Below are 24,704 nucleotides of genomic sequence, written 5' to 3'. Positions count from 1 at the left end.
GCAATGTGTTCATGGTTGAGTGTAAGTGGAATCCTTAATAGTAGGATTCCTGACTCCCTATGAGAGAGCTCAGTTTGTTGCCAGAGTCTCAGATGATATTACAGGTTTTACAATCGTTGTTGTTAGTCTGGTCATTGGTCATTTTGGATAAGCATGGGGTAGAACCTTCCCGGTTGTATGCAAGGTCCTCTGCTCCCTGTAGTGAGCTTGTTCTAACTTCAGCATCATTCCGCTATAGCCAGTGACATTGAGAGGTATGGCTCTCTGTGAGCCTCCTTGTTAAAACTGTCTTTAAGGTGGGCATTGCTAGGCTTACTCTGGCTTTAGAGAGTCATCTTGTTGAAACCTCTGCTCCCCAGAGCTCTGCATAAGATAACTTCCAAGTTGTGTGACTGTCTTTTAGCGTAGCAAATAGTTAGGCTTCCTCTTGCTATAGAGGGTCGTTATGCTGAAGCCTTCGCTCTGAGAGCTCTGTGGGCAGGTGGACTGGGTTGTAAGCTCTTTTTGAGCTTCCCTGGTTAACTATCCTAAAAGTGGGCATTACTTGGTCTCCTCTCGCTTTGGAGTCATCTTCCTAAGGCCTCTGTGAGAGTCTGGGTGGTCACTCCGTGTTGTATGGCTCTCTGTGAGCCTGCTTGGTGGAACCACACTTAGGGAAGCGTTGTTAGGTTTCCTCTTGATGTAGAAAGTTGTCATGCTGAGATCTCGTCCTCCAGAGCTCTGCCTGGATAGCAAGTTGTCAGGCTCTTTTGTGAGCCTCTTTGGTAAGCAGTACTTAGCGTAGAGCATAGTTTGGCCTCCTCTCATTTAGGGAATCGTCTTAATGTGGCCTCCGTTTGTAGAGCTCCCCTCGGGTACTATCAGGTCATTGACTCTCTGTGAGCCTTCTTGATGATATTTATTAGTGTTGCTTGGTCTCCTCTCGTTTGAGAGTGGTTGTCCTGAAACCTCTACTCGTCAGGGGTATAGTGACTGCCAGGATATTCCTTATCCGCGGCCATATTCCCTTGAAGGTATCCTAAGAATAGCAGGCCCTGAGCTCTGCCCGCGGGGTATGTAGCTGGGGTTCCTGGCCCTAGGGCAGGAGTAGGCAAGTTCAGTCCCAGACAGCCGCTGTCCTGCAGAGTTTGGCTCCAACCCTGAAAAACCCCTCACCTGCCTGTATCATTAGTAATCCTGAAGGCATTGATTTGCTTGTTCAGGTGTGTTTTATTAGGGTTGAAGCTAAACTCTGCAGGACAGGGGCTTTCTAGGACCGAACTTGCCCACCCCTGCCCTAGGGAATAGAGTCACAGTACTCTTATAAACATAAACATACATACATACAAATAATTCATTTTTAATTTATATTTGTATATTTTATTTTAGCAGTCCTGTTTGATATTTCATATTTAATATGATTGTTCTATCTCACATTCCTCTTGAATTGCTTACATTTTTTTCTTTAAAGATCTTTTTGTGTCCGTCACACATATTATAGTTTATCTTCAGTAATAAACAAAACTGAAAGATCAGAAATGAAATTTTTACATGTCCAGAAAGTGATTGTGAGAGATTTTTGTCTGTGCACAACTCATTGTCATGGTGACAGGGTGTGATGGGTGGTTGCAACCACACTGAATACCTTAGCAACAACATAAAATCCTCCTAGCACTGACCCAAAACACCCTAGCAACTGCATATCAACACTCTAGCAACCACAGAAAACACCTTAGCAACCACATAGAAACCTCCTAGCAATGACCCATACCACCCTAGCAACTGCATAGCAACACCCTAGCAACCTCAGAAAATACCTTAGCAACCATATAGAAACCTACTAGCAATGACCCAGAACACCCTAGCAACTGCATATCAACAACCTAGCAACCATAAAAAATACCTTAGCAACCACATAGAAACCTCCTAGCAATTACCCAGAACACCCTAGCAACCTAGCAAGTTTTAATATATTTTTAAGATGGAAGAATGTAATTTTACAGATGATAGAAACGTGGCTTTCAAATGAAAGATTGGTATCAAAGATCACACCCAGGTTCCTAACCGACAACGAAGACTTGATAGAATATACATCAAGTATTAGACAGTATTCTAGGTTTATACATGCAGAGTATTTTTGTTCAATAATTAGGGTTAGCTTTTTTTAAATTTAGTAGGAAATTATTAGTCATCCAAATTTTATATCAGCTATGCATTCTGTTAATTTGGTGGATTGGTAAGTTTCGTCAGGGCATGAAGAAATATAGAGCTGAGTATCATCAGCATAACAGTGAAAACTAATGCCATGTTTCCTAATGATATCTCCTAAGGGTAGCATGTACAGAGTGAACAGCAGCGGTCCTAGTACTGAGGCTTGAGGTACGCCATACTGAACTTGCAATCGATATGACACCCAGAACAACATCTATGTATCTGCATGACAAAACTAATTCAAACTTTCTTGCTTTTTCAAGCCAACATTAAGTTTGTCTTGACTAACTTTTTTAAATCTACTTAGCACATTACTGTACAGTTGGTATCATATATAGGGGGTTTCAGTCTTATTCTAAAGAGCCTCTGATGTCCTGAGTCCAAGCCAAGCTTTATTGGACTATCGACAACAGCGTGAGTGACAGGGCAGATCAGAGGTGTGAAGGCCTGTGTTCATATTCTCTTCAGATTGACTGCTCAGTGAATGAGCTCAGAGACACTTGTATTAAAGAGATGGATGACACTCAGTGTAATGTTCCTGTGAGGAGGAGATCGGCCTGTCCCAGAGATTTATTTCCTATTCCTGTGCTGAAGGAGTGTGACGTTTATTAGCTCCTCTGTTTCTCTTAACCTGACCACCTGTTTCAGCACTTCAGATCTGTTAAGTCAAAAACTTCTTGTCTATAGAAATCATAGATCTGAATGTGTTTCTATTAATGCACTTTTACTCTGTTCTACTTTACATTGTTTAACCTTTTATCTGATTCGATTTCAAGTTGAAGTGAGAATGTGAAAATGAACTGTGGATTCTTGTGCTTCACATTAAACATTGAGAATGTGGTTATATTGAGCTTTAAAATAAGCCTGAATCTGAAAAGTTGAGTGTAGTTACAGAAATAAACACTACAGCACACCTTAGATCCTGTATGTGTTCTAGATCAGTCCAGAGCTCTGTACTACCCTTCCTTCCGGTCATCTGACGTTACTTAAAGAGAACTCAAACTAAATGAGGTCGCAGAGTTTTTCTACTGCAGATGCAGGTCAAGATCACTGCGGCTGGCCACTCATTACTGGAGCGTCACACACCACATACTCTACAGAAGTGGTTCCCAAACTGGGGTACATGTACCCCTGGGGGTACGTGAGGTGACAGAAGGGGTACGCATACAAAATGCTGACTCTAGCTATTCATTTAATTCTACCCTACCTTAAAATTATATCTAAACCGAGCATGTATTTCTAACTGGCAAGTTGTAAATACATGACATACAATCAAATTAATGCATCTTTTGCGGTGAAAACTGACTGAATCCACACAAGCAGGGAGCATATGACAGATTGCGTGCAGACATTACTACATCGCGCTACATTACTGTCGTTCTCGACAATGCATGAAGAACAAATATAGACACAGAGTGGATTGAGATTGATTTAAGACTGAGTTCTTGTATTTAATGTTGATAACGAGAAAGAATGCAATTGTTTTCAAATATCCACACGATTGCAAACGTGACATTTATTATTATGCAAGTTTAACAAACGAAACATGAATTTTAAACACAGTACTGATTGATTTATTGTAATTGTAATTTTTTGGAACATGATAGAACATGATAGAACATGATAGAACATGACTCCCAGAATTACTTTAGTAAATCTTTAGAAGAAAAAAAAAATAATTTTAGGTGGACATTTGTTTATATATATATATTTATATATATATACATATATTAGAACAAAATGTATGCAGGGTTGAGGAGTGAGTTAACTGTAATGAAATTATGTTATTGAATTACAAAATGAATGTAATTGTATTTAGTTGTATTACTGAGGTAAAATGTGTAATTTAATTAGTTACTAATCAAATTAAAAGGAAATTTATTTACATTGATAAAGTAATCCAAATAAAATAATCCAAACCACATTTATAATGGGTAACTTATAACAGTAAGCAATTACATTTCCAAAGTAACCTTCCTAACGCTGAATGTGTGTGAGATTCAACATATTCTCTCTGTTGTGTGAGTAGTGTGATCACCCGTCACGCTTTGTGTTGCACCGCACAGGATTTTCACCGCTCGTCCCTCACGCCGCATATTAAGAAAATGTCCCACATTTTTATCAGTCTGTTTGTTTTTAATTATCATATTAAGAAAATGTGCATGCGTTCTTTTGCCTTTTTAAGAAAGCATTTTATTTATTCTTTTCGCGCCGTAGTTTTTCACCTGTATTTAACAGCGCTTCGTCAGAAGTACAAATACAACAGCCGTTTTTAAAATCATATCCAGTGGTTGAAAGCGCAGGAGTAAACACGGTCACTAGTGGGTTGTCAATCAAAATGTTGAGCGGTGATTCGTTCATGTGTTTCCTGTCAGAAAACAAATGGATAATTCGGTAAATTAAAATTTTTATTTAACAGAATTTATCAACTTATTGCTGCTGTAGTCGTTTTAATTCACATCCTTTCTAAAAACATGAAAGTGTTTGGTGTAATATATTCTTAATATATAAGACTGTCAATAAACTAATTTCATGTTGTTTTATATTTTATTTGTTCATTATTTATTTAGTTGGATTTTAGTTGGACTTAGTCAGAACTGTTTCAGAAACAGTGATCTGCATGATGCGGCTGCCTTGCTCAGTGATGCTGAATTTAAATGGCAAGTAAAATAAAGACATGTTATGTTACATTGTGATGTAATTGTGTTTTCTGGAAGGGACTAAATAACAAAGTATTTTTATCAGCTGAAATGCAGAATACAAATGTTTTTATTAAGTTAAATGGACATTATATAACAGTTTCAGGTTATGTTTTAGTGTTGGTAACATGTCCCATATCGTCCCACATTTGGTTTGTTTGATGGTGGTCACCCTATGTGTGACTGTGTAGAATTTCCTTGAATTGTCATGAATTTAATTCCACTTCCTGTCATTCCAATTCAAATTCCAATTCAACTTCCTGTGGGGCGGAGTCAATTCAATTCAAATTCCAATTCATGAATTGAATGGAGGCCAATTCTGAAATTCAGAATTTTGCACAAACCTGGTAAAACAATACTCTGAAAAAAATAAATTTAGGGGGCAAATATTTTCCCGTAATGAAAAAGGTATGACTGCTGTCTAATTGAAAGAGAGGGGTACGTAGAAGGATGTTAAACCCCTCAGGGGTACGAGTCTAAAAAGTTAGGGAACCACTGCTCTACAGTCATCTCTAGAAATATAGTCTAACCCAAATTACAGTCCTCTTTTAATATTTAAGTATTTAACAATTATCAATTTAACACAATTTTAAAAAAAAATTAACACTGTTGCTATGAGGTCTCAGAGTGTCTTTAGTATGTTGCTTCGCAGTTGCTAAGGTGTTATCTTGCTGTCTGGTGTGAAAGAGCGTGATCTGCATCTGTGGGATTGGTTTCACCTGTGTTAGTAGAGTCTGTACTGTATAGAAACTATGAAAAGACTTATCTTATGTCTGTTTTTCTTAATCTGCTCGTGTAATTGTAGTGAGGTTTTGGATGACTATCAAGAGGGGAAGTTGGGAAAAACCTTCCGTTAGGCTTTTCAGCTTATGCCACTCATATATTTTGGGTCTGTTTCAGAGTTTTATTCCGCAGTGAGTCACAACACAGCTGTGTAACGCGCTTAAGCGGCAGTGGGATGAGATGAGCAATGCTGTGATTTATTCAGGCTGTGCTCGTGAGAGAACTGCTGCCAAAAGTCTTCTGATCGCACTCCCACTGCTGTTTGACTCTGTCAAAATATAGCACAATGTGGTGAAATGCTCTGGCCTGGACCTTCAAGTCTCTCACTGACTCTCCTGCCTTCTCTTTCCAGACCATTGTCCGTGGGAGCCGGCCGCCCAAGGACGCCTCCATCAACGGCCTGTTGGAGGAGTTTGACAGCATCTCTGTGACCCGCTCCAACTCCCTGAGGAAAGAGAGTCCACCTGGAGCCCATCAGGCCGGCGGAAGCAAACCAGCGTCTGCGTCCACGTCTACGTCCAACACCGGTGGTCCAGAGGAAAACGGCTTCGGACACTATTATGGCCGATTCTCGTGCGATCTGGACAGCAGTAAGGACTTCTCGCTTGACCCGTACCGGGTCCACGACGGGGAGTGGCCGGTCGGACGGCACTACCGCTTCTCTTTCAAACAGAACGGCCATCCAATCCGGAGTCCCTTCTACCCCGACGCTATGCCGCAGAAATCTTCCGACTATGCCAAGATGCCTCCGGACTATCACGCCTACCTGGAGAGCAAGATGCGTCTCTCCAACGACGAGATGGCCATGGGCGGCCGGAGGGAATACTACCGGGCTTCTCTGGGGGGATCCAGTCAGGATTACCGAGAACAGCCGCTGGGAACCCCGTCTCGGGTCTCCATCCACAGCGAGCAGATGGCCTACCCCGACGGAGACTGGGGATACGGAGCGGGACTGAGAGAGGACTACGACAAGAGGCCCAAGTCCTCGTACATCAGTCAGACGAGCCCTCAGCCAGCTATCCGGCAGCGCTCCCGGTCGGGTTCTGGTCTGCAGGAGCCAAGCGTGCCGTACGGGATCAGCGCATTTAAAGCGGCGCCGCAGGGGTCGTACAGCTCATACACGTACCCAAGACTGTCAGAAAACACGTCTGCGACCGTCATAAGCAAGGTAAAGAGAAACTCAGCGTCCTGATGATCAGATTCTAATGATGGCGATTTCACATTTTTCTCTCAGGGGCATCATGTCAAAACGACACAAATGCATTATTCCTGCATATGCATATAAGTCTGTGTGCAAGTTTGTGTTCTCGATGCGAAAGAAACCCAGACTTACCAATAGCATTTTTCTGCAAATTCAAAACTTGCACCTTGGATCCTGTTTCAAAGTTTGCGTTCTCGAGCTCAAACACTGTTGTGTTCAAATGAACGGCCAGAACACATTAAAGTTTCTGTTTTCTGTTAGAGCGGTGTCGTGTTAGCGGCCCATAAGTTAATCAGTGAATCAATCAAAACTAACTCAATAACTTTATTCTAGATCTGCTGTAAAGCCTAAACAATCTCTGTTACTGTAATCTCCTATTATCCCTGTAAAGCTGCTATAAAACAATCTATATCGTTAAAAGCGCTGTATAAATGAAGGAGACTTGACTTGTAGCGCTTTATACAGTACAGATTGTTTCAAAGCAGCTTCACAGTAATAAACAGAAAGATAAAACATAAAAGATTTCCCCAAATATGAGACATATTCAGATTCTGCTCTACAGAAGACAATAGAGTCATTATCCAGTTCAAGTTTTGTTCTCATCTAGTAGTGTCAGTGCAGTCAGATCAATACTATTACTGAATATTAAAGGACATTTTAAACCAAACCTTTAGTCAAATGTGGCTTGTCTCCTCAGAGATCGTTTCTGGGCTGATTTTGGATTAAAAGGCTCCATAAAGATCATTTGTTTCGTCAAGTGAAGTCACCTTTATTTATACAACGCTTTTTACAATACACATTGTTTCAAAGCAGCTTTACAGCGATAACAGGAAAATAATGCAACATTTTGTGGCAGCACTAATGCCTAATCATTTAGGAGCACTATATTTACATGTATTCATTCTGCAGATGCTTTTACATTGCATCAATGCTCAGTTCACGCATTTCCCGTTCCCATATAAATGCCGCATTGTTCCCAATGGAAGCTTCCCAGCGCTGTGTAGAATTAAAGATTGCAGTGGACGTTCTGCAGACTCTGTCCGCTTCTCACCCGCAGGCTGTGTAGGGCGTATTATCTCCCAGGTCGCATCACTGCTCGGGCTGTGGCGCTCCGATGCTCCGCAGTGATGGATCTCGTGTCAGTTCTTAATCTACTCTCCCGTGAAAAGAGCGCGGCCGGCGGAGACACGGAATTACTCATGAGAGCGGCACAGGAATCAATTAATGGAACAGTAGCAATCTCCCAGATAACAGCGGCTCATCCCAGACATGCATTTAAACACGCGCTGGCTGCTTGAGCTCCCAACTCTGATGTGTCTCCTTTTAATTCACAAATATTGCTTCAGAAGTGCACTAGCCGCTTCCTCGATTATTCCTCAATGTATAGCAGCATAAATGGCAGAATTTGCAAAATGTATTAACAACAAAAAATGCATATTGTTTTTTATTTAGTCTTACAGTCACCATCATCATGAATCACAAATGTCTGTATCATGTCTTAGTTAAATCAAGTCATCTTTATTTATATAGCTCTTTATACAATACAGATTGTTTCAAAGCAGCTTTACAGAGATAACAGGAAAATTATATGTTTGTTCAGCTGAAGTCAGTTCAGTGTTAATTCAGTTCCATCGTAAAGATCATCAATTATTAATTTAGTTAATGTCATCTATAAAGCAGTTCTGTAGAAAACAGTGATGTCATCATCAGCTCAGGTCAGATTAATAATACTGTTGAATATTAAGTGTCCACAACTGATGAAGCCAGATAACATAATGAATAAGAAAATGAAGCATGTTTCATGAACTTTGATGACACTAACTGTCATGTACACTAATTTATTTTAAAAGCATAAATTAAAATCATTTCATCCAGTATGTTTTTAAAAATCTAATTTCATAATGTTCATAAATTATTGTAATTTTCTCTTATTTCACCAATTAGAATTGTTGTGTGTAAATGTGCTTTATTGTCAACAAAAGTTCCTCAATAAGGCTTCATTTTCTTTATACTTTATAATTTATTTCTCTTTAGATTTTTGGGGTCAGATATTGTTCATTTACACAGGGTCGCATTAGAGAGCAATTCAGGGACGTTTCTACTGTACGTCAACTGTATTGAGTGTGTGATTTGTTGTACGATGTGTTTTGGAGCGTTCAACACATTCAGGCTGCGACTCCCATCAGTCTCGGCTCACCGACGTCATAATGAACCTCATTCTTTCTCATTCACCTCGACTCGGTCACTTTCAGTGAGCCAAGCGCTTTGCTGGCGCTGTTGGGAACGGCGGGCCGTTAAAGGTCGACAGCTCGGGGACTTGGGAACTCGGGCACGCACACACTCATTGTGATGAACTGATGTTGTGGCACCTTCCTTTTCTGCAGGCCTTGCATAAAAGCTGTGGTGCGCTGTTCCACCACAGAATTCAATTTCACACTCCAGTTGGGTTCTTGATTACGCTGCCAAATTCAGATTAATGTGCATTTAACGAACATGGATCAGCCAGTGGTGCCGGTTGGGAAAGGGGGTCTCGGGACTTCTCCGGCCCATAAACGCCCTCGCCGGGATGATTGATTAAACTAGTCCACCGGCGTAATTACACGCCGCCAGCTTCCTCATCATGAGCCGGTTAGAAGACGATCCGTGTCGTGTCATCTCTTTGTGTTCTGGGCGTGGTGGGAATAATTCAATCTGCCGCCCACCGTGACCCTGCAGATCAGGAACGTACTGTGTGACGTGAAGGACGAGAGTGCATGAGAATCTCTCTAGTGCGCTGCTTTATTAGAATCAAATGCAGCTGCAGTTTAAAAAAAAAAGATTCATGCTGAAAAGAACTCTTTTACTCAGTTTTATATATGTGTAGTAAATACACTACCATTCAAAAGTCTGGAATAATTATGATTGTTTAATGTTTTTTGAAAGAGTCTCTTCTGCTCACCAAAGCTGCATTTATTTGATCAAAAATACAGTAAAAACAGTGAAATATAACAGCTGTTTTCTATGTGAATATATAGTAAAGTGTAATTTATTCCTGTGATCAAAGCTGAATTTTCAGCATCATTACTCCAGTCTTCAGTGTCACATGATCCTTCAGAAATCACTATAATATGATGGTTTGATTCAAGAAACATTTATGATTATTATCAATGTTGAAAACAGTCTGTGATACATTTTATTTTTCTTTGATGAATAGAAAGTTCAAAAGAACAGCATTTATCTGAAATAGAATCATTTGTAACATTATAAATGTCTTTAAAATCAATTTAATGCGTCCTTGATGATTAAAAATTAAAAAATATTACCTACCCCAAATTATATGAATGGTAGTGTATCATGGATTCCACAAAGATATGAAAGGTTTTTTACCATTGAATAAAAGTGTTGCTTGAATGTTCACATTCAACGGGTTTGTACATGATTCCATGATTTCTGAATCCAGGTTAGGTGTGATTTAAGGCGTCGTCCCGCTGACATTGAGCTCCAGTTTGAGGGGTGTTCCCTCAGTAGACAGCATCTCTGTGATGAATGAGCTGTTCCAGCCTGTAATAAGGAATCATGAGCTCGTTCTCCTGCTCTATGAGTAGGATTGGGTATCGTTTGAATTTTGACGATTACAATTTCGATTCTGCTTATCGATTCCGATTCCTACCGATTCCTAATTTCGATTCCAATAAGGTAAACCCCCCCCCCCCCCCCCCCCCCAAAAAAACGGGCATCATTCAAATGTATTCTTATTTTTAAACATTTAATTGTAGCTGAATATCATGAACAAAAATCAACAGACTAAAGAACACTTACACAAGAAACTTTTTCCTGTGGTATAAAAACACCATAGAAAAACAACTAGCCTAACTAATATAAATTTCAAGCATTATTAAAGACAAGTAAACACTCAGTAATTAAAAAAGAACAAATAAAAAATCAGCAATCGCAACAAATAGATACAACTGAACAAAGATATGATTGAAATAAACGGTGTTTTAAGATTTTCTGGTACAGAAACTATAATCAAATGTAAAATAGCACTGGACTTTATAAATAATAAAATACATTACAAATATACTTACAAAAGTTATTCAGTCAAGAATGAGTACATTTTCTTTGGTTGTTTGATTCACGAGTTCACACTTACATACAATTAGAGTGTATAAGGTTTAATGTGTATTTGGCGTGCTGTCCGGGGGGAGGGCTCTTAGCTCGGAGTTTGGCCCGAACCCAGAGTACTCCCCCCATTGTAAGTGTATTTAGGACTAGAAGTGAGGAGATGGGGTGGTGGAGTGATGCTGTTAAACTGTCAATGAACGGAGGTAAGTTTGCTGTGTATATATACACCTCTTGACTTGTTGATTGAGTTGATTAGCAGAGTGTGCTCCACTCGTGTCTAATTAGGTTTGATTATCTGAACGTGTTCCTCCCGAACTTTGTTAATAAAACATAATGTAGTGTTATTAAAAAGACAGCAGGAATATTAGGCTGCCTAATATAAGAGCTGCATCGATCCAATATACTGATACACATGAAAACAGAAAACAGTCGTCTCACGATTGTAAGGTTTAAAATCATATTGAAAGGCTCACAAAGGAATCGATAAGAGGAATCGAAATTTAAATTTTATAACAAGTATCCGATTGCTGACCTCAAGTATCGATTTTCGATTCCCAATCCTATCTATGAGTTTGTATTATTCTCTGCTAACGTGTGTCGTTTGAATCGAACAGGGCGACTACGAGCGAGTCTCTCGGGACGGGAGTCCGCAGGTGCTGCTGGGCGAGTCGTATCCACGCGTTCCCCTCAAACTACCTCAGAGCCACGGCAAGCCCTCGTATGCGGTCGGTTTCCAGTACCCGCCGCCCTTCCACTACAAGCCGTCTCCGTACCAGCACCCGCCGTCCCAGCCCAGTCCTCCCTACACCCCCCAGGGGGCGCTCTCGCTCTCCCAGCCATCCTCACCCTACACCCCTCCGGGAGCCTATCCTCCACCCAGCTGGGGCTCCAGCTCCGAGACGCCCCCCTCCAGGGTGTCCCACGAGCAGTTCCGGGCCGCGCTCCAGCTGGTGGTGAACCCGGGAGACCCGCGCGAGTATCTCGACAACTTCCTGAAGATCGGAGAGGGATCCACGGGGATCGTGTGCATCGCCACCGAGAAGCACAGTGGGAAGCAGGTGGCCGTGAAGAAGATGGACCTGAGGAAACAGCAGCGGCGAGAGCTTCTGTTCAACGAGGTGAGCGCAAACCTTTATTTCCAGGTGTAAATGTGCGATTATGGAAAAATCCCTGCTAGTGCTGCACAATTTGGCCAAAGATTTTCTGATTATATATATATATATTATACAGTGCATCCGGAAAGTATTCACTGCACTTCCCTTTTTCCACATTTTGTTATGTTACAGCCTTATTCCAAAATGGGTTGAATTAATTATTTCCCTCAACATTCTACAAACAATACCCAATAATGGCAACATGAAAGAAGTTTGTTTAAAATCTTTGCAAATTCATTAAAAATAAAAAACGAAAAAATCACATGTACATAAGTATTTACAGCCTTCATTGGACTCCACCTGTGGTAAATTCATTTGATTGGACATGATTTGGAAAGGCACACACCTGTCTATATAAGATCCCACAGTGCATGTCAGAGCACAAACCAAGCCATGAAGTCCAAGGGATTGTCTGTAGAGCTCTGAGACAGGATTGTATCGAGGTACAGATCTGGGGAAGGGTACAGAAACATTTCTGCGGCATTAAAGGTCCCACAGTGGCCTCCATCATCTGCAAATGGAAGAAGTGTGGAACCACCTAGAGCTGAGCGATCGGGGTAGAAGGGCCTTAATCAGGGAGGAGACCAAGAATCCGATGATCACTCTGCAGAGCTCTAGCGTTTCTCTGTGGAGAAAGGAGAACCTTTCCGAACAACAACCATCTCAGCACTCCACCAATCAGACCTGAGAACCTTCCAGTTGAACAATCATCTCTGCAGCTCTCCACCAATCAGGCCTGAGGACCTTCCAGAAGAACAACCATCTCTGCAGCTCTCCACCAATCAGACGGAAGCCACTCCTCAGTACAAGCACATGACAGCTCACCTGGAGTTTGCCAAAAGGCACCTGAAGGACTCTCAGACCATGAGAAACAAAGATTGAACTCTTTGGCCTAAATGGCAAGCGTCATGTCTAGAGGAAACAGGCCCCGCTCATCACCTGGCCAATACCATCCCTACAGTGAAGCAGCATCAGCTGTGGGGGTGTTTTTCAGCGGCAGGAACGGGGAGACTAGTCAGGATCGAGGGAAAGAAGAGGAACTGGGAGTCTCATCGGGATCAAGGGAAAGATGAGGAACTGGGAGACTCGTAAGGATCGGGGGAAAGATGAGGAACTGGGAGACTAGTCAGGATTGAGGGAAAGATGCGGAACTGGGAGACTCGTCAGGATAGAGGGAAAGATAAGAAACTGGGAGACTAGTCAGGATTGAGGGAAAGATGAGCAACTGGGAGACTAGTCAGGATTGAGGGAAACATAAGAAACTGGGAGACTAGTCAGGATTGAGGGAAAGATGAGGAACTGAGAGACTAGTCAGGATTGAGGGAAACATAAGAAACTGGGAGACTAGTCAGGATTGAGGGAAAGATGAGGAACTGAGAGACTAGTCAGGATTGAGGGAAAGATGAGGAACTCTGAGTCTCGTCAGGATCGAGGGAAAGATGAGAGACTGGGAGACTAGCCAGGATCGAAGGAAAGATGAGGAACTGGGAGACTAGTCAGGATCTAGCGAAAGATGAGGAACTGAGAGACTAGTCAGGATTGAGGGAAACATAAGAAACTGGGAGACTAGTCAGGATTGAGGGATAGATGAGGAACTGAGAGACTAGTCAGGATTGAGGGAAAGATGAGGAACTCTGAGTCTCGTCAGGATCGAGGGAAAGATGAGAGACTGGGAGACTAGCCAGGATCGAAGGAAAGATGAGGAACTGGGAGACTAGTCAGGATCTAGCGAAAGATGAGGAACTGGGAGTCTCGTCAGGATCGAGGGAAAGATGAGAGACTGGAAGACTAGTCAGGATCGAAGGAAAGATGAGGTACTGGGAGACTAGTCAGGATCTAGCGAAAGATGAGGAACTGGGATTCTCGTCAGGATCGAGGGAAAGATGAGAGACTGGAAGACTAGCCAGGATTGAAGGAAAGATGAGGAACTGGGAGACTAGTCAGGATCTAGCGAAAGATGAGGAACTGAGAGACTAGTCAGGATTGAGGGAAACATAAGAAACTGGGAGACTAGTCAGGATCGAGGGATAGATGAGGAACTCTGAGTCTCGTCAGGATCGAGGGAAAGCTGAGAGACTGGGAGACTAGCCAGGATCGAAGGAAAGATGAGGAACTGGGAGACTAGTCAGGATCTAGCGAAAGATGAGGAACTGGGAGTCTCGTCAGGATCGAAGGAAAGATGAGGAACTGGGAGACTAGCTCAGGATCGAGGGAAAGATGAGGAACTGGGAGTCTCGTCAGGATCGAGGGAAAGATGAGAGACTGGGAGTCTTGTCAGGATCTAGGGAAAGATGAGGAACTGAGAGACTAGCCCGGATCTAGCGAAAGATGAGGAACTGGGAGTCTCGTCAGGATCGAGGGAAAGATGAGAGACTGAAAGACTAGCCAGGATCGAAGGAAAGATGAGGAACTGGGAGACTAGCTCAGGATCGAGGGAAAGATGAGGAACTGGGAGTCTCGTCAGGATCTAGGGAAAGATGAGGAACTGAGAGACTAGCCCGGATCGAGGGAAAGATGAGGAACTGAGAGACTAGCTCAGGATCGAGGGAAAGATGAGGACTGGGAGTCTCGTCAGGATCTAGGGAAAGATGAGGAACTGAGAGACTAGCCCGGATCGAGGGAAAGATGAGGAACTGAGAGACTAGCCCGGATCGAGGGAAAGATGAGGAATCGGGAGACTAGCTCAGGATCGAGGGAAAGATGAGGACTGCGAGTCTTGTCAGGATCGAGAGTGTGCACGACACTCCCCATCCAACCTGATGGAACTTGAGAGACTCTGCAAAGAATAATGTGAGAAACTGCCCATAAATAGGTGTTCCATGCTTGTAACATCATACTCAAAAAGACTTGAGGCTGTAATTGGTGCCAAAGGTGCTTCAACAAAATATCGAGCAAAGGCTGTGAATACTTATGTACGTGTGTTTTTCAAATTTGTAATACATTTGCAAATATTTTAAACAAACTTCTTTGATGTTGTCATCATGGTTTATTATTTGTAGAATTTTGAGAAAAATAATGAATTTAATCCATTTTGGAATAAGGCTTTAACATAACAAAATCTGGACAAAGTGAAGCGCTGTGAATACTTTACGGATGCACTGTATATAATTAAAATATTAAGCTGTATACAAAATATTACTGTTATAAAAAAGAAAAAGAATATAAGAATTTTATTTCAAAGTACAATATTTGTCTTAATTTCTTTATTTTCAAATATTAAACTATTGAGATTTTTTTGGTGTAGGAAAGTCGTTGTGAAACGGAAAGATGCGATGGTCTTTTCTTCTCTATTGTTCGGTATATCCTAACGCTTCTGGAACAAGAAAAAATGTGGCCGGGGCTTGATTGTGTCTGTGGGGAATTGGTTGGTTGTGGTTTGCTAATCGACACCGATAGGTCATGAGCTGCTGGCGTGTATATGAACACAGTGCCGAAACACACTGTGCACATATTTACTCATTTTAATATCAGCTTTTGCTGTAATCATGTCTGATGTCTGATCGCAGGTGGTCATCATGAGAGACTACCATCACGAGAACGTGGTGGACATGTACAACAGTTATCTGGTCAGTGATGAACTCTGGGTAGTGATGGAGTTCCTGGAGGGCGGAGCCTTGACTGACATCGTCACACATACGAGGTAAGAGGAGCGTTTCATCCAATCAGATCCTCTATTTTATACTGATTGATTTGAATCATTGATCTTTTGCTTTGAGTCCATCGAGATTTAAATTCAAGAAGAAAAGAATCAAGTGAGATAAAGTACCTTTCATTTGTTTTGGATTTAATTTGCTGATTATACACCCTAGGCATCATTATTGAGTTTTTCATTGAGCTTCTGGCAGAAACAGGCGTATTAGGAGATGAATGCAGTGTTTTCTGCTGGAGACTTTAGTCCAGTGATGATTTTTTAAGCGCTGCCTCTGCTTCGCGAAGCGTCAGCATAATTACAGTAATTGGCGTTGTTCGTCAGTTCGATGTTGGACTGTAATTGCACACTTTCAGAGGAACGCTTTCCCTCCGACACGCTTCTATCCCAACACACTTTTCATCAGTCTGAGTCGCTTTATTTCGGTCCTGCTTGAGACGCTAATGGAGAGTGTGTGCTGAGTCTTAGACAGCGTCCTGAATCTGATCGACACACAGATCAACACACACATCACGTGACACTCACAGTTTGATGCTAAGATAAGCTTTAACACACATATATGTTTGCATATACATATATAGGCCTATTTATACACACACACACAAATATATATATATATATATATACAGCATATATATATATACATATATATATATATATATATATATATATGATCATTTAGATGGAAGTGAATCAATCAAAACTAACTTTAGCTGGAAAAAACATTTTCAAGAACCACTTTAAAACTAAACCAATCTCGGTTACCTTAAATTATGTTTATCTCTGTAAAGCTGCTTTGAAACAATCTACATTTTTAAAAGCACTATATAAATGAGGATGACTTGATATACACATATATATATATATGCAAACATATGTGTTAAACTTTAAACCCACACACTCTCGGACACACACACTCTCACTCACACAAACACACACACACACACACACACACACACACACACACACACACACACACACACACACACACACACACACACACACACACACACACACACACACACACACACACACACACACACCCACACACACACACACACACACACTCAGAACAGAACAAAGTCTGCTGTGTGAATGGGACTCTGGCGTCTGCGGAGCGTGAAGAAGGCCCAGCTGTCGCACGCTCATACACACGCTCTCTCTCACACACACACACACACACACACACACACACACACACACACACACACACACACACACACACACACACACACACACACACACACACACACACACACACACACACACACACTCACACTCACTGCTCATCTGTCTTGCCTTGGGCTGAACACACGCACACACACACACACACTCCTCCTCAACACTAATGCACAAACGGAACGTGTTTGTAATTACTCTGACGGGACTCCATGAAGGACGCTTCTGACTACGAAACCACATGCACGATTTATACACACTTATATACAGAATAAAACTAAACCTGCTCAGAAAGTTAGACTGTGCATTAAATATAATTAAATAAATAGTAGTTAAAAAGAGTAAAACAAGATGAACATAATAAATAACGGCAACACTACTTAACATTAGATAACTGCATTAGTTAAAGTTGGGGTATGTGATTTGGAAAACGACCGGCAGATTTAGAAAATACACAATTCAAATGGTCCTACCTTCTTTCCTCCAAGGATGGCTCTGACTTCACCCATTCGAAGAACATGGACTCGCAATCATGCACAAGCCAAAACTCAGATGCGCGAGAGATTGTAATGACGATTTACTACTAATCATGGAACCGGCTTTACTGACGAGATGCGCATGCGTCACGAGCTTCGAGTATGCGCACGAAGAGGGGAGGGGGGTGTGGTACGACCATTTGATTGACGCACTTACAGTCCAATGATTCCAGGTGGTCTTGGAAATGATTGGCTGTAGTTTTTCAAGTCCTGCTCGTTCCACAGATGATTAAATTGCTTGAATTTCAGTGCTTCTAACTCAGTGGCTGTAAGTGGGTTAGGAATAGGATTTCAAGTGATTTTGAAAAAATTTACAAAAAAGAGGAATCACATACCCCACCTTTAACATAAATAATCTATTAATCTTAGAAAATATAAATTTTAACATTTACTCATACATTGTTGAAATCAAACGTTGTGTCTGTTAATATTATTTCATGGATTTGAGCTAACATTAATAATCAACAAAGAGTTAAATAATTGTATAAAATTCAAACTAATTTAAACAAATAAATCTTGTTCTTTTGTAAACTGCTTTGGATTAAAGCATCTGATAAATGCAAACATTATGTATTTAAAATTAAATTGAATCATTTAAATTATATCCCGCAATATAACACTGTATTATTATATTATATTATATTATATTATATTATATTATATTATATTATATTATATTATATTATATTATATTATATTGTTATTTACATCCAATTAATTTATGTACATTAATCTATTAATCTTAATTTATCAGTTCAGGAGATGTTCTGGAGATATTCTGGAGATGTTCAGGAGATGTTCAGGAGATGTTCTGGAGATGTTCAGGAGATGTTCAGGAGATGTTCAGGAGATGTTCTGGAGATGTTCTGGAGATGTTCAGGAGATGTTCAGGAGATGTTCTGATGAAACGTTCAGGAGATGTTCAGGAGATGTTCTGATGAAACGTTCAGGAGATGTTCAGGAGATGTTCTGATGTTCAGGAGATGTTCAGGAGATGTTCTGGAGATGTTCTGGAGATGTTCAGGAGATGTTCAGGAGATGTTCTGATGAAATGTTCAGGAGATGTTCAGGAGATGTTCTGATGAAATGTTCAGGAGATGTTGAGGAGATGTTCTGGAGATGTTCTGGAGATGTTCTGATGAGATTTTCAGGAGATGTTCAGGAGATGCTCAGGAGATGTTCTGATGAAATGTTCAGGAGATGTTCAGGAGATGTTCTGGAGATGTTCAGGAGATGTTCTGATGAAATGTTCAGGAGATGTTCTGGAGATGTTCAGGAGATGTTCAGGAGATGTTCAGGAAATGTTCAGGAGATGTTCAGGAGATGTTCAGGAGATGTTCAGGAGATGTTCTGATGAAACGTTCAGAAGATGTTCAGGAGATGTTCAGGAGATGTTCGGATGAAATGTTCAGGAGATGTTCAGGAGATGTTCAGGAGATGTTCTGATGAAATGTTCAGGAGATGTTCAGGAGATGTTCTGGAGATGTTCAGGAGATGTTCTGGAGATGTTCTGATGAGATTTTTCAGGAGATGTTCAGGAGATGTTCAGGAGATGTTAAGTTGATGCTCTGATGTTAAGGAGATGTTCTGGAGATGTTAAGAAGATGTTAAGGAGATGTTCTGATGTTCAGGAAATGTTCTGATGTTCAGGAGATGTTCAGGAGATGTTAAGAAGATGTTCTGATGTTCAGGAGATGTTCAGATGTTCAGTAGATGTTCTGTGTTTGGTTCACAGGATGAACGAGGAGCAGATCGCCACTGTCTGTCTGTCGGTGTTGAAGGCACTGTCGTACCTCCACACACAGGGTGTCATCCACCGAGACATCAAGAGCGACTCCATCCTGCTCACCAGTGACGGACGCGTGCGTATCCTATATCATATAATCTGCAGTCGTGTAAAGAGCTGAATCATCATCCTCCACATGAAACTGTTTGTAGAGTTACACACATAAACATGTTTATCGAGAGGACAGAAAAGTGATCAGGGCTAATTAGCAACTTCACTAGTTCCAAGTAATTAAATCGTGTCTCCCAGTCAAGCCAAGTTATTTATATAGCGCTTTTTACAATAAAGATTGTTTTAAAGCAGCTTTACAGTGATGACAGGAAAATAATGCAATAAAATTTGTTTCCAGAATAAAATAGCGTCACAGTCCAGTGATGGTTATTTTTGCTGTAAAACTGTTATTCATTTAGTTCATTTATATATATAGTGGCTCTGGAGAAAACAGTGATGTCATCTTCCAGCTCAGTTCAGTTCTCATATAATGGTGTCAATGCAGGAGATCAATAATATTGTTGAATATTAAATATCACCAACTAAGCAAGACAAAAGCTAAAGGCGACAGTGGCAAGGAACCAAACTTCACATGTGACTGTTTGTAGAGTTACACACAAAAACGTGTTTATCAAGAGGACAGAAAAGTAATCAGGGGTAATTAGCAACTTTACTAGTTCCAATCGTGTCTCCCACCTTGTAATTAGCTGAGAGAACATGACAAATGAAGGGGTGATTAGCGGTTAATCAGCTTTGCATTGTGTCCTATACGTCCCTTGCAGATCAAGCTCTCGGATTTCGGCTTCTGTGCTCAAGTGTCTAAGGAGGTTCCCAAGAGAAAGTCTCTGGTGGGAACGCCGTACTGGATGGCTCCCGAGGTCATCTCCCGATTACCCTACGGCACTGAGGTACACCTTCATGAGCAGCCTGTGTTTGATAGACTCACTGGTGTCACTGTCACTAGTTATCTTATTGTCATATGATTTAGCAATCATTTGGTAATGTGTGTATATATACCCAGCAAGCAATATAGTAGGTTAACTATAGACCCGATTAGGGATGCTAACCGATGACCGTTTGACCGATGGTTGACCGTCTCAACGTTAACCCATCAAAGTTGTCGGTAGTCGGTTAAAAAAAAAAGTGATCTCTAAATTAGGCTATTATAGACAGTGGACTAAACGCTACTACAGTTAGCCATCTCATTCCAAGATATTTTTGTGTGAAGTGAACAAATCCCTCACACTCAATTTTTCATAACTCGCCTGTTTGTACTTAATAAACCAATAAAAACATTTGGCGCGAGGTCACAGCGTTTGGGTTTGCGCGCTCACAAGGTTTGCGAAAAGTAAAGGCTACAGGCTAAAACACTCGAGGTTAGAGCCAGGGCAGACCACAGGATGAAGTGTGCAAAGAAACGTAGTGTGTGGGACCATTTCACCAAAAAGAATGACACAGTAAGTTGCAACTTGTCTGATACAGTGCTTAGATACAGTAGTAATACTGTAGAAATACATTACATCTACATTTCAGTGGTAACAGATAAGGTGATGATGATCATCATCTTTCTTTATTATTGTTAGCACTAACGTTACCTCAAACTAAAGCGGAGTCTCTTCGGAGCTGTCATTTTCTTAAATGAGCCGCTGCAATGTTTCAAATGAGCTTCTAACGCTAGACTAACGCCTTTATTTTCAACGCGATCACCTTGTACCCAAACCATTTCAAAACTAAGGAGCCATTTGTCCTCCGATTACATACAAGCTCCTCGGCGCCGCGTTTGCGGGACTCATGTTTCGCGCTGTAGGGGATTTAAAAAAAGTGACGTGAGTGGAAGCGCGGCGCCGGGGCAGTGTGTGTGTGTGTGTGTGTGAGCGGGAGGCAGAGAGAGATGCGACAGAGTTGCGAAATTGCAGGCGTGGCTCGAAATGGCTGTTATTTCAAATAGCGTGGCATATTTTAAACTAATCGGTTAACCGGTTTCAACCGGCTAACAAGGCTCGGTGGTCGGTCAAGAAATTTTTTAGTTTTCGCCATCCCTAGACCCGATATAGTCTGGCTATGAGTAGGTTAACTATAGACCCGATATACTCCGGCTATGAGTAGGTTAACTATAGACCCGATATACTCCGACTATAAGTAGGTTAACTATAGACCCGATATACTCCGGCTATGAGTAGGTTAACTATAGACCCGATATAATCCAGCTATGAGTAGGTTAACTATAGACCCGATATACTCCGGCTATCAGTAGGTTAACTATAGACCCGATATACTCCGACTATAAGTAGGTTAACTATAGACCCGATATACTCCGGCTATGAGTAGGTTAACTATAGACCCGATATACTCCGGCTATGAGTAGGTTAAGTATAGACCCGATATACTCCGGCTATGAGTAGGTTAACTATAGACCCGATATAATCCAGCTATGAGTAGGTTAACTATAGACCCGATATACTCCGGCTATGAGTAGGTTAACTATAGACCCGATATACTCCGACTATGAGTAGGTTAACTATAGACCCGATATACTCCGGCTATCAGTAGGTAAACTATAGACCCGATATACTCCGGCTATGAGTAGGTTAACTATAGACCCGATATAATCCAGCTATGAGTAGATTAACTATAGACCTGATATAGTCCAGCTATGAGTAGGTTAACTATAGATCCGATATAATCCAGCTATGAGTAGGTTAACTATAGACCTGATATAGCTATGAGTAGGTTAACTATAGACCCAATATAATCCAGCTATGAGTAGGTTAACTATAGACCCGATATACTCTGGCTATGAGTAGGTTAACTATTGACCCGATATACTCCGGCTATGAGTAGGTTAACTATAGACCCGATATACTCTGGCTATGAGTAGGTTAACTATAGACCCGATATACTCCGGCTATGAGTATGTTAACTATAGACCCGATATAATCCAGCTATGAGTAGGTTAACTATAGACCCGATATACTCTGGCTATGAGTAGGTTAACTATAGACCCGATATACTCTGGCTATGAGTAGGTTAACTATAGACCCGATATAGTCCGGCTATCAGTAGGTTAACTATAGACCCAATATAATCCAGCTATGAGTAGGTTAACTATAGACCCAATATAATCCAGCTATGAGTAGGTTAACTATAGACCCGATATACTCCGGCTATGAGTAGGTTAACTATAGACCCGATATAATCCAGCTATGAGTAGAATTACTATAGACCTGATATAGTCCAGCTATGAGAAGGTTAACTAAAGACCCGATATACTCTGGCTATGAGTAGGTTAACTATAGATCCGATATAATCCAGCTATGAGTAGGTTAACTATAGACTCAATATAATCCACCTATGAGTAGGTTAACTATAGACCCAATATAATCCAGCTATGAGTAGGTTAACTATAGACCCGATATACTTTGGCTATGAGTAGGTTAACTATTGACCCGATATACTCCGGCTATGAGTAGGTTAACTTTAGACCCGATATACTACGGCTATGAGTAGGTTAACTATAGACCCGATATACTCCGGCTATGAGTAGGTTAACTATAGACCCGATATAATCCAGCTATGAGTAGGTTAACTATAGACCTGATATAGTCCAGCTATGAGTAGGTTAACTTTAGACCCAATATAATCCAGCTATGAGTAGGTTAACTATAGACCCGATATACTCTGGCTATGAGTAGGTTAACTATAGACCCGATATACTCCGGCTATGAGTACGTTAACTATAGACCCGATATACTCTGGCTATGAGTAGGTTAACTATAGACCCGATATAATCCAGCTATGAGTAAATTAACTATAGACCCAATATAATCCAGCTATGAGTAGGTTAACTACAGACCCAATATAATCCAGCTATGAGTAGGTTAACTATAGACCCAATATAATCCAGCTATGAGTAGGTTAACTATAGACCCGATATAATCCAGCTATGAGTAGGTTAACTATAGACCTGATACAGTCCAGCTATGAGTAGGTTAACTATAGACCCGATATACTCCGGCTATGAGTAGGTTAACTATAGACCCGATATAATCCAGCTATGAGTAGGTTAACTATAGACCTGATATAGTCCAGCTATGACTAGGTTAACTATATACCCAATATAATCCAGCTATGAGTAGGTTAACTATAGACCTGATATAGTCCAGCTATGAGTAGGTTAACTATATACCCAATATAATCCAGCTATGAGTAGGTTAACTATAGACCCGATATAGTCCGGCTATGAGTAGGTTAACTATAGATCCGATATAATCCAGCTATGAGTAGGTTAACTATACACCTGATATAGTCCAGCTATGAGTAGGTTAACTATAGACCCGATATAGTCCAGCTATGAGTAGGTTAACTATAGACCCGATATAGTCCGGCTATGAGTAGGTTAACTATAGACCCGATATAGTCTGGCTATGAGTAGGTTAACTATAGACCCGATATAGTCCGGCTATGAGTAGGTTAACTATAGACCTGATATAGTCCGGCTATGAGTAGGTTAACTATAGACCTGATATAGTCCAGCTATGAGTAGGTTAACTATAGACCCGATATAATCCAGCTATGAGTAGGTTAACTATAGACCTGATATAGTCCAGCTATGAGTAGGTTAACTATAGACCTGATATAGTCCAGCTATGAGTAGGTTAACTATAGACCCGATATAATCCAGCTATGAGTAGGTTAACTATAGACCCAATATAATCCAGCTATGAGTAGGTTAACTATAGACCCGATATAGTCTGGCTCTGAGTAGGTTAACTATAGACCCGATATAGTCCAGCTATGAGTAGGTTAACTATAGACCCGATATAGTCCGGCTATGAGTAGGTTAACTATAGACCCGATATAGTCCGGCTATGAGTAGGTTAACTATAGACCTGATATAGTCCAGCTATGAGTAGGTTAACTATAGACCCGATATAATCCAGCTATGAGTAGGTTAACTATAGACCCGATATAGTCCGGCTATGAGTAGGTTAACTATAGACCCGATATAGTCCGGCTATGAGTAGGTTAACTATAGACCCGATATAGTCCGGCTATGAGTAGGTTAACTATAGACCTGATATAGTCCAGCTATGAGTAGGTTAACTATAGACCTGATATAGTCCAGCTATGAATAGGTTAACTATAGACCCGATATTGTCCAAAACTGATTAATTGTAGTTTTTGGCCAGGCAGCGCATGGGATGGTTGATATCCCAATAATATCTACAAGATATCAATGTAATTTCATGACATGGTCAATCTGTAGTCACGATTTAGCTATTAAACGGCTATTAGATGTCTTTTGAATGCAAAATTGTTTGCTGGGTATGTATATTTGTTTTGTTTATATTGCAATGAGGTTTATTGTATTTGGTCTGTCTACAGTCTGTGGAGTAGCATTACGCTTTTCACTGTACTTGGTAACTTGTACA

The 24,704-nt window shown here is 40.9% G+C and overlaps 1 protein-coding gene across 3 annotated transcripts in view; it reads left to right on the top strand.

The window, feature by feature from the left end:
- The window catches only part of pak5 (p21 protein (Cdc42/Rac)-activated kinase 5), a 51,112-nt gene that overhangs the window by 16,742 nt on the left and 9,666 nt on the right, over positions 1–24,704 (top strand). For all 3 annotated transcript variants that reach the window (XM_077245645.1, XM_077245644.1, XM_077245646.1), the window contains 5 exons: positions 6,025–6,840; positions 11,592–12,095; positions 15,638–15,771; positions 19,231–19,357; positions 20,055–20,180. In XM_077245645.1, coding sequence (XP_077101760.1) covers positions 6,025–6,840; positions 11,592–12,095; positions 15,638–15,771; positions 19,231–19,357; positions 20,055–20,180 — 1,707 coding nt within the window. The remainder of the gene's footprint in view (positions 1–6,024; positions 6,841–11,591; positions 12,096–15,637; positions 15,772–19,230; positions 19,358–20,054; positions 20,181–24,704) is intronic.

Source organism: Siphateles boraxobius, unplaced genomic scaffold, assembly GCF_051911475.1.
Source record: "Siphateles boraxobius isolate OS27281-9 unplaced genomic scaffold, OSU_SipBor_1 274, whole genome shotgun sequence".
NCBI classification, from domain to species: Eukaryota; Metazoa; Chordata; class Actinopteri; order Cypriniformes; family Leuciscidae; genus Siphateles; species Siphateles boraxobius.
This window is presented reverse-complemented; position numbering and strand designations above follow the sequence as displayed.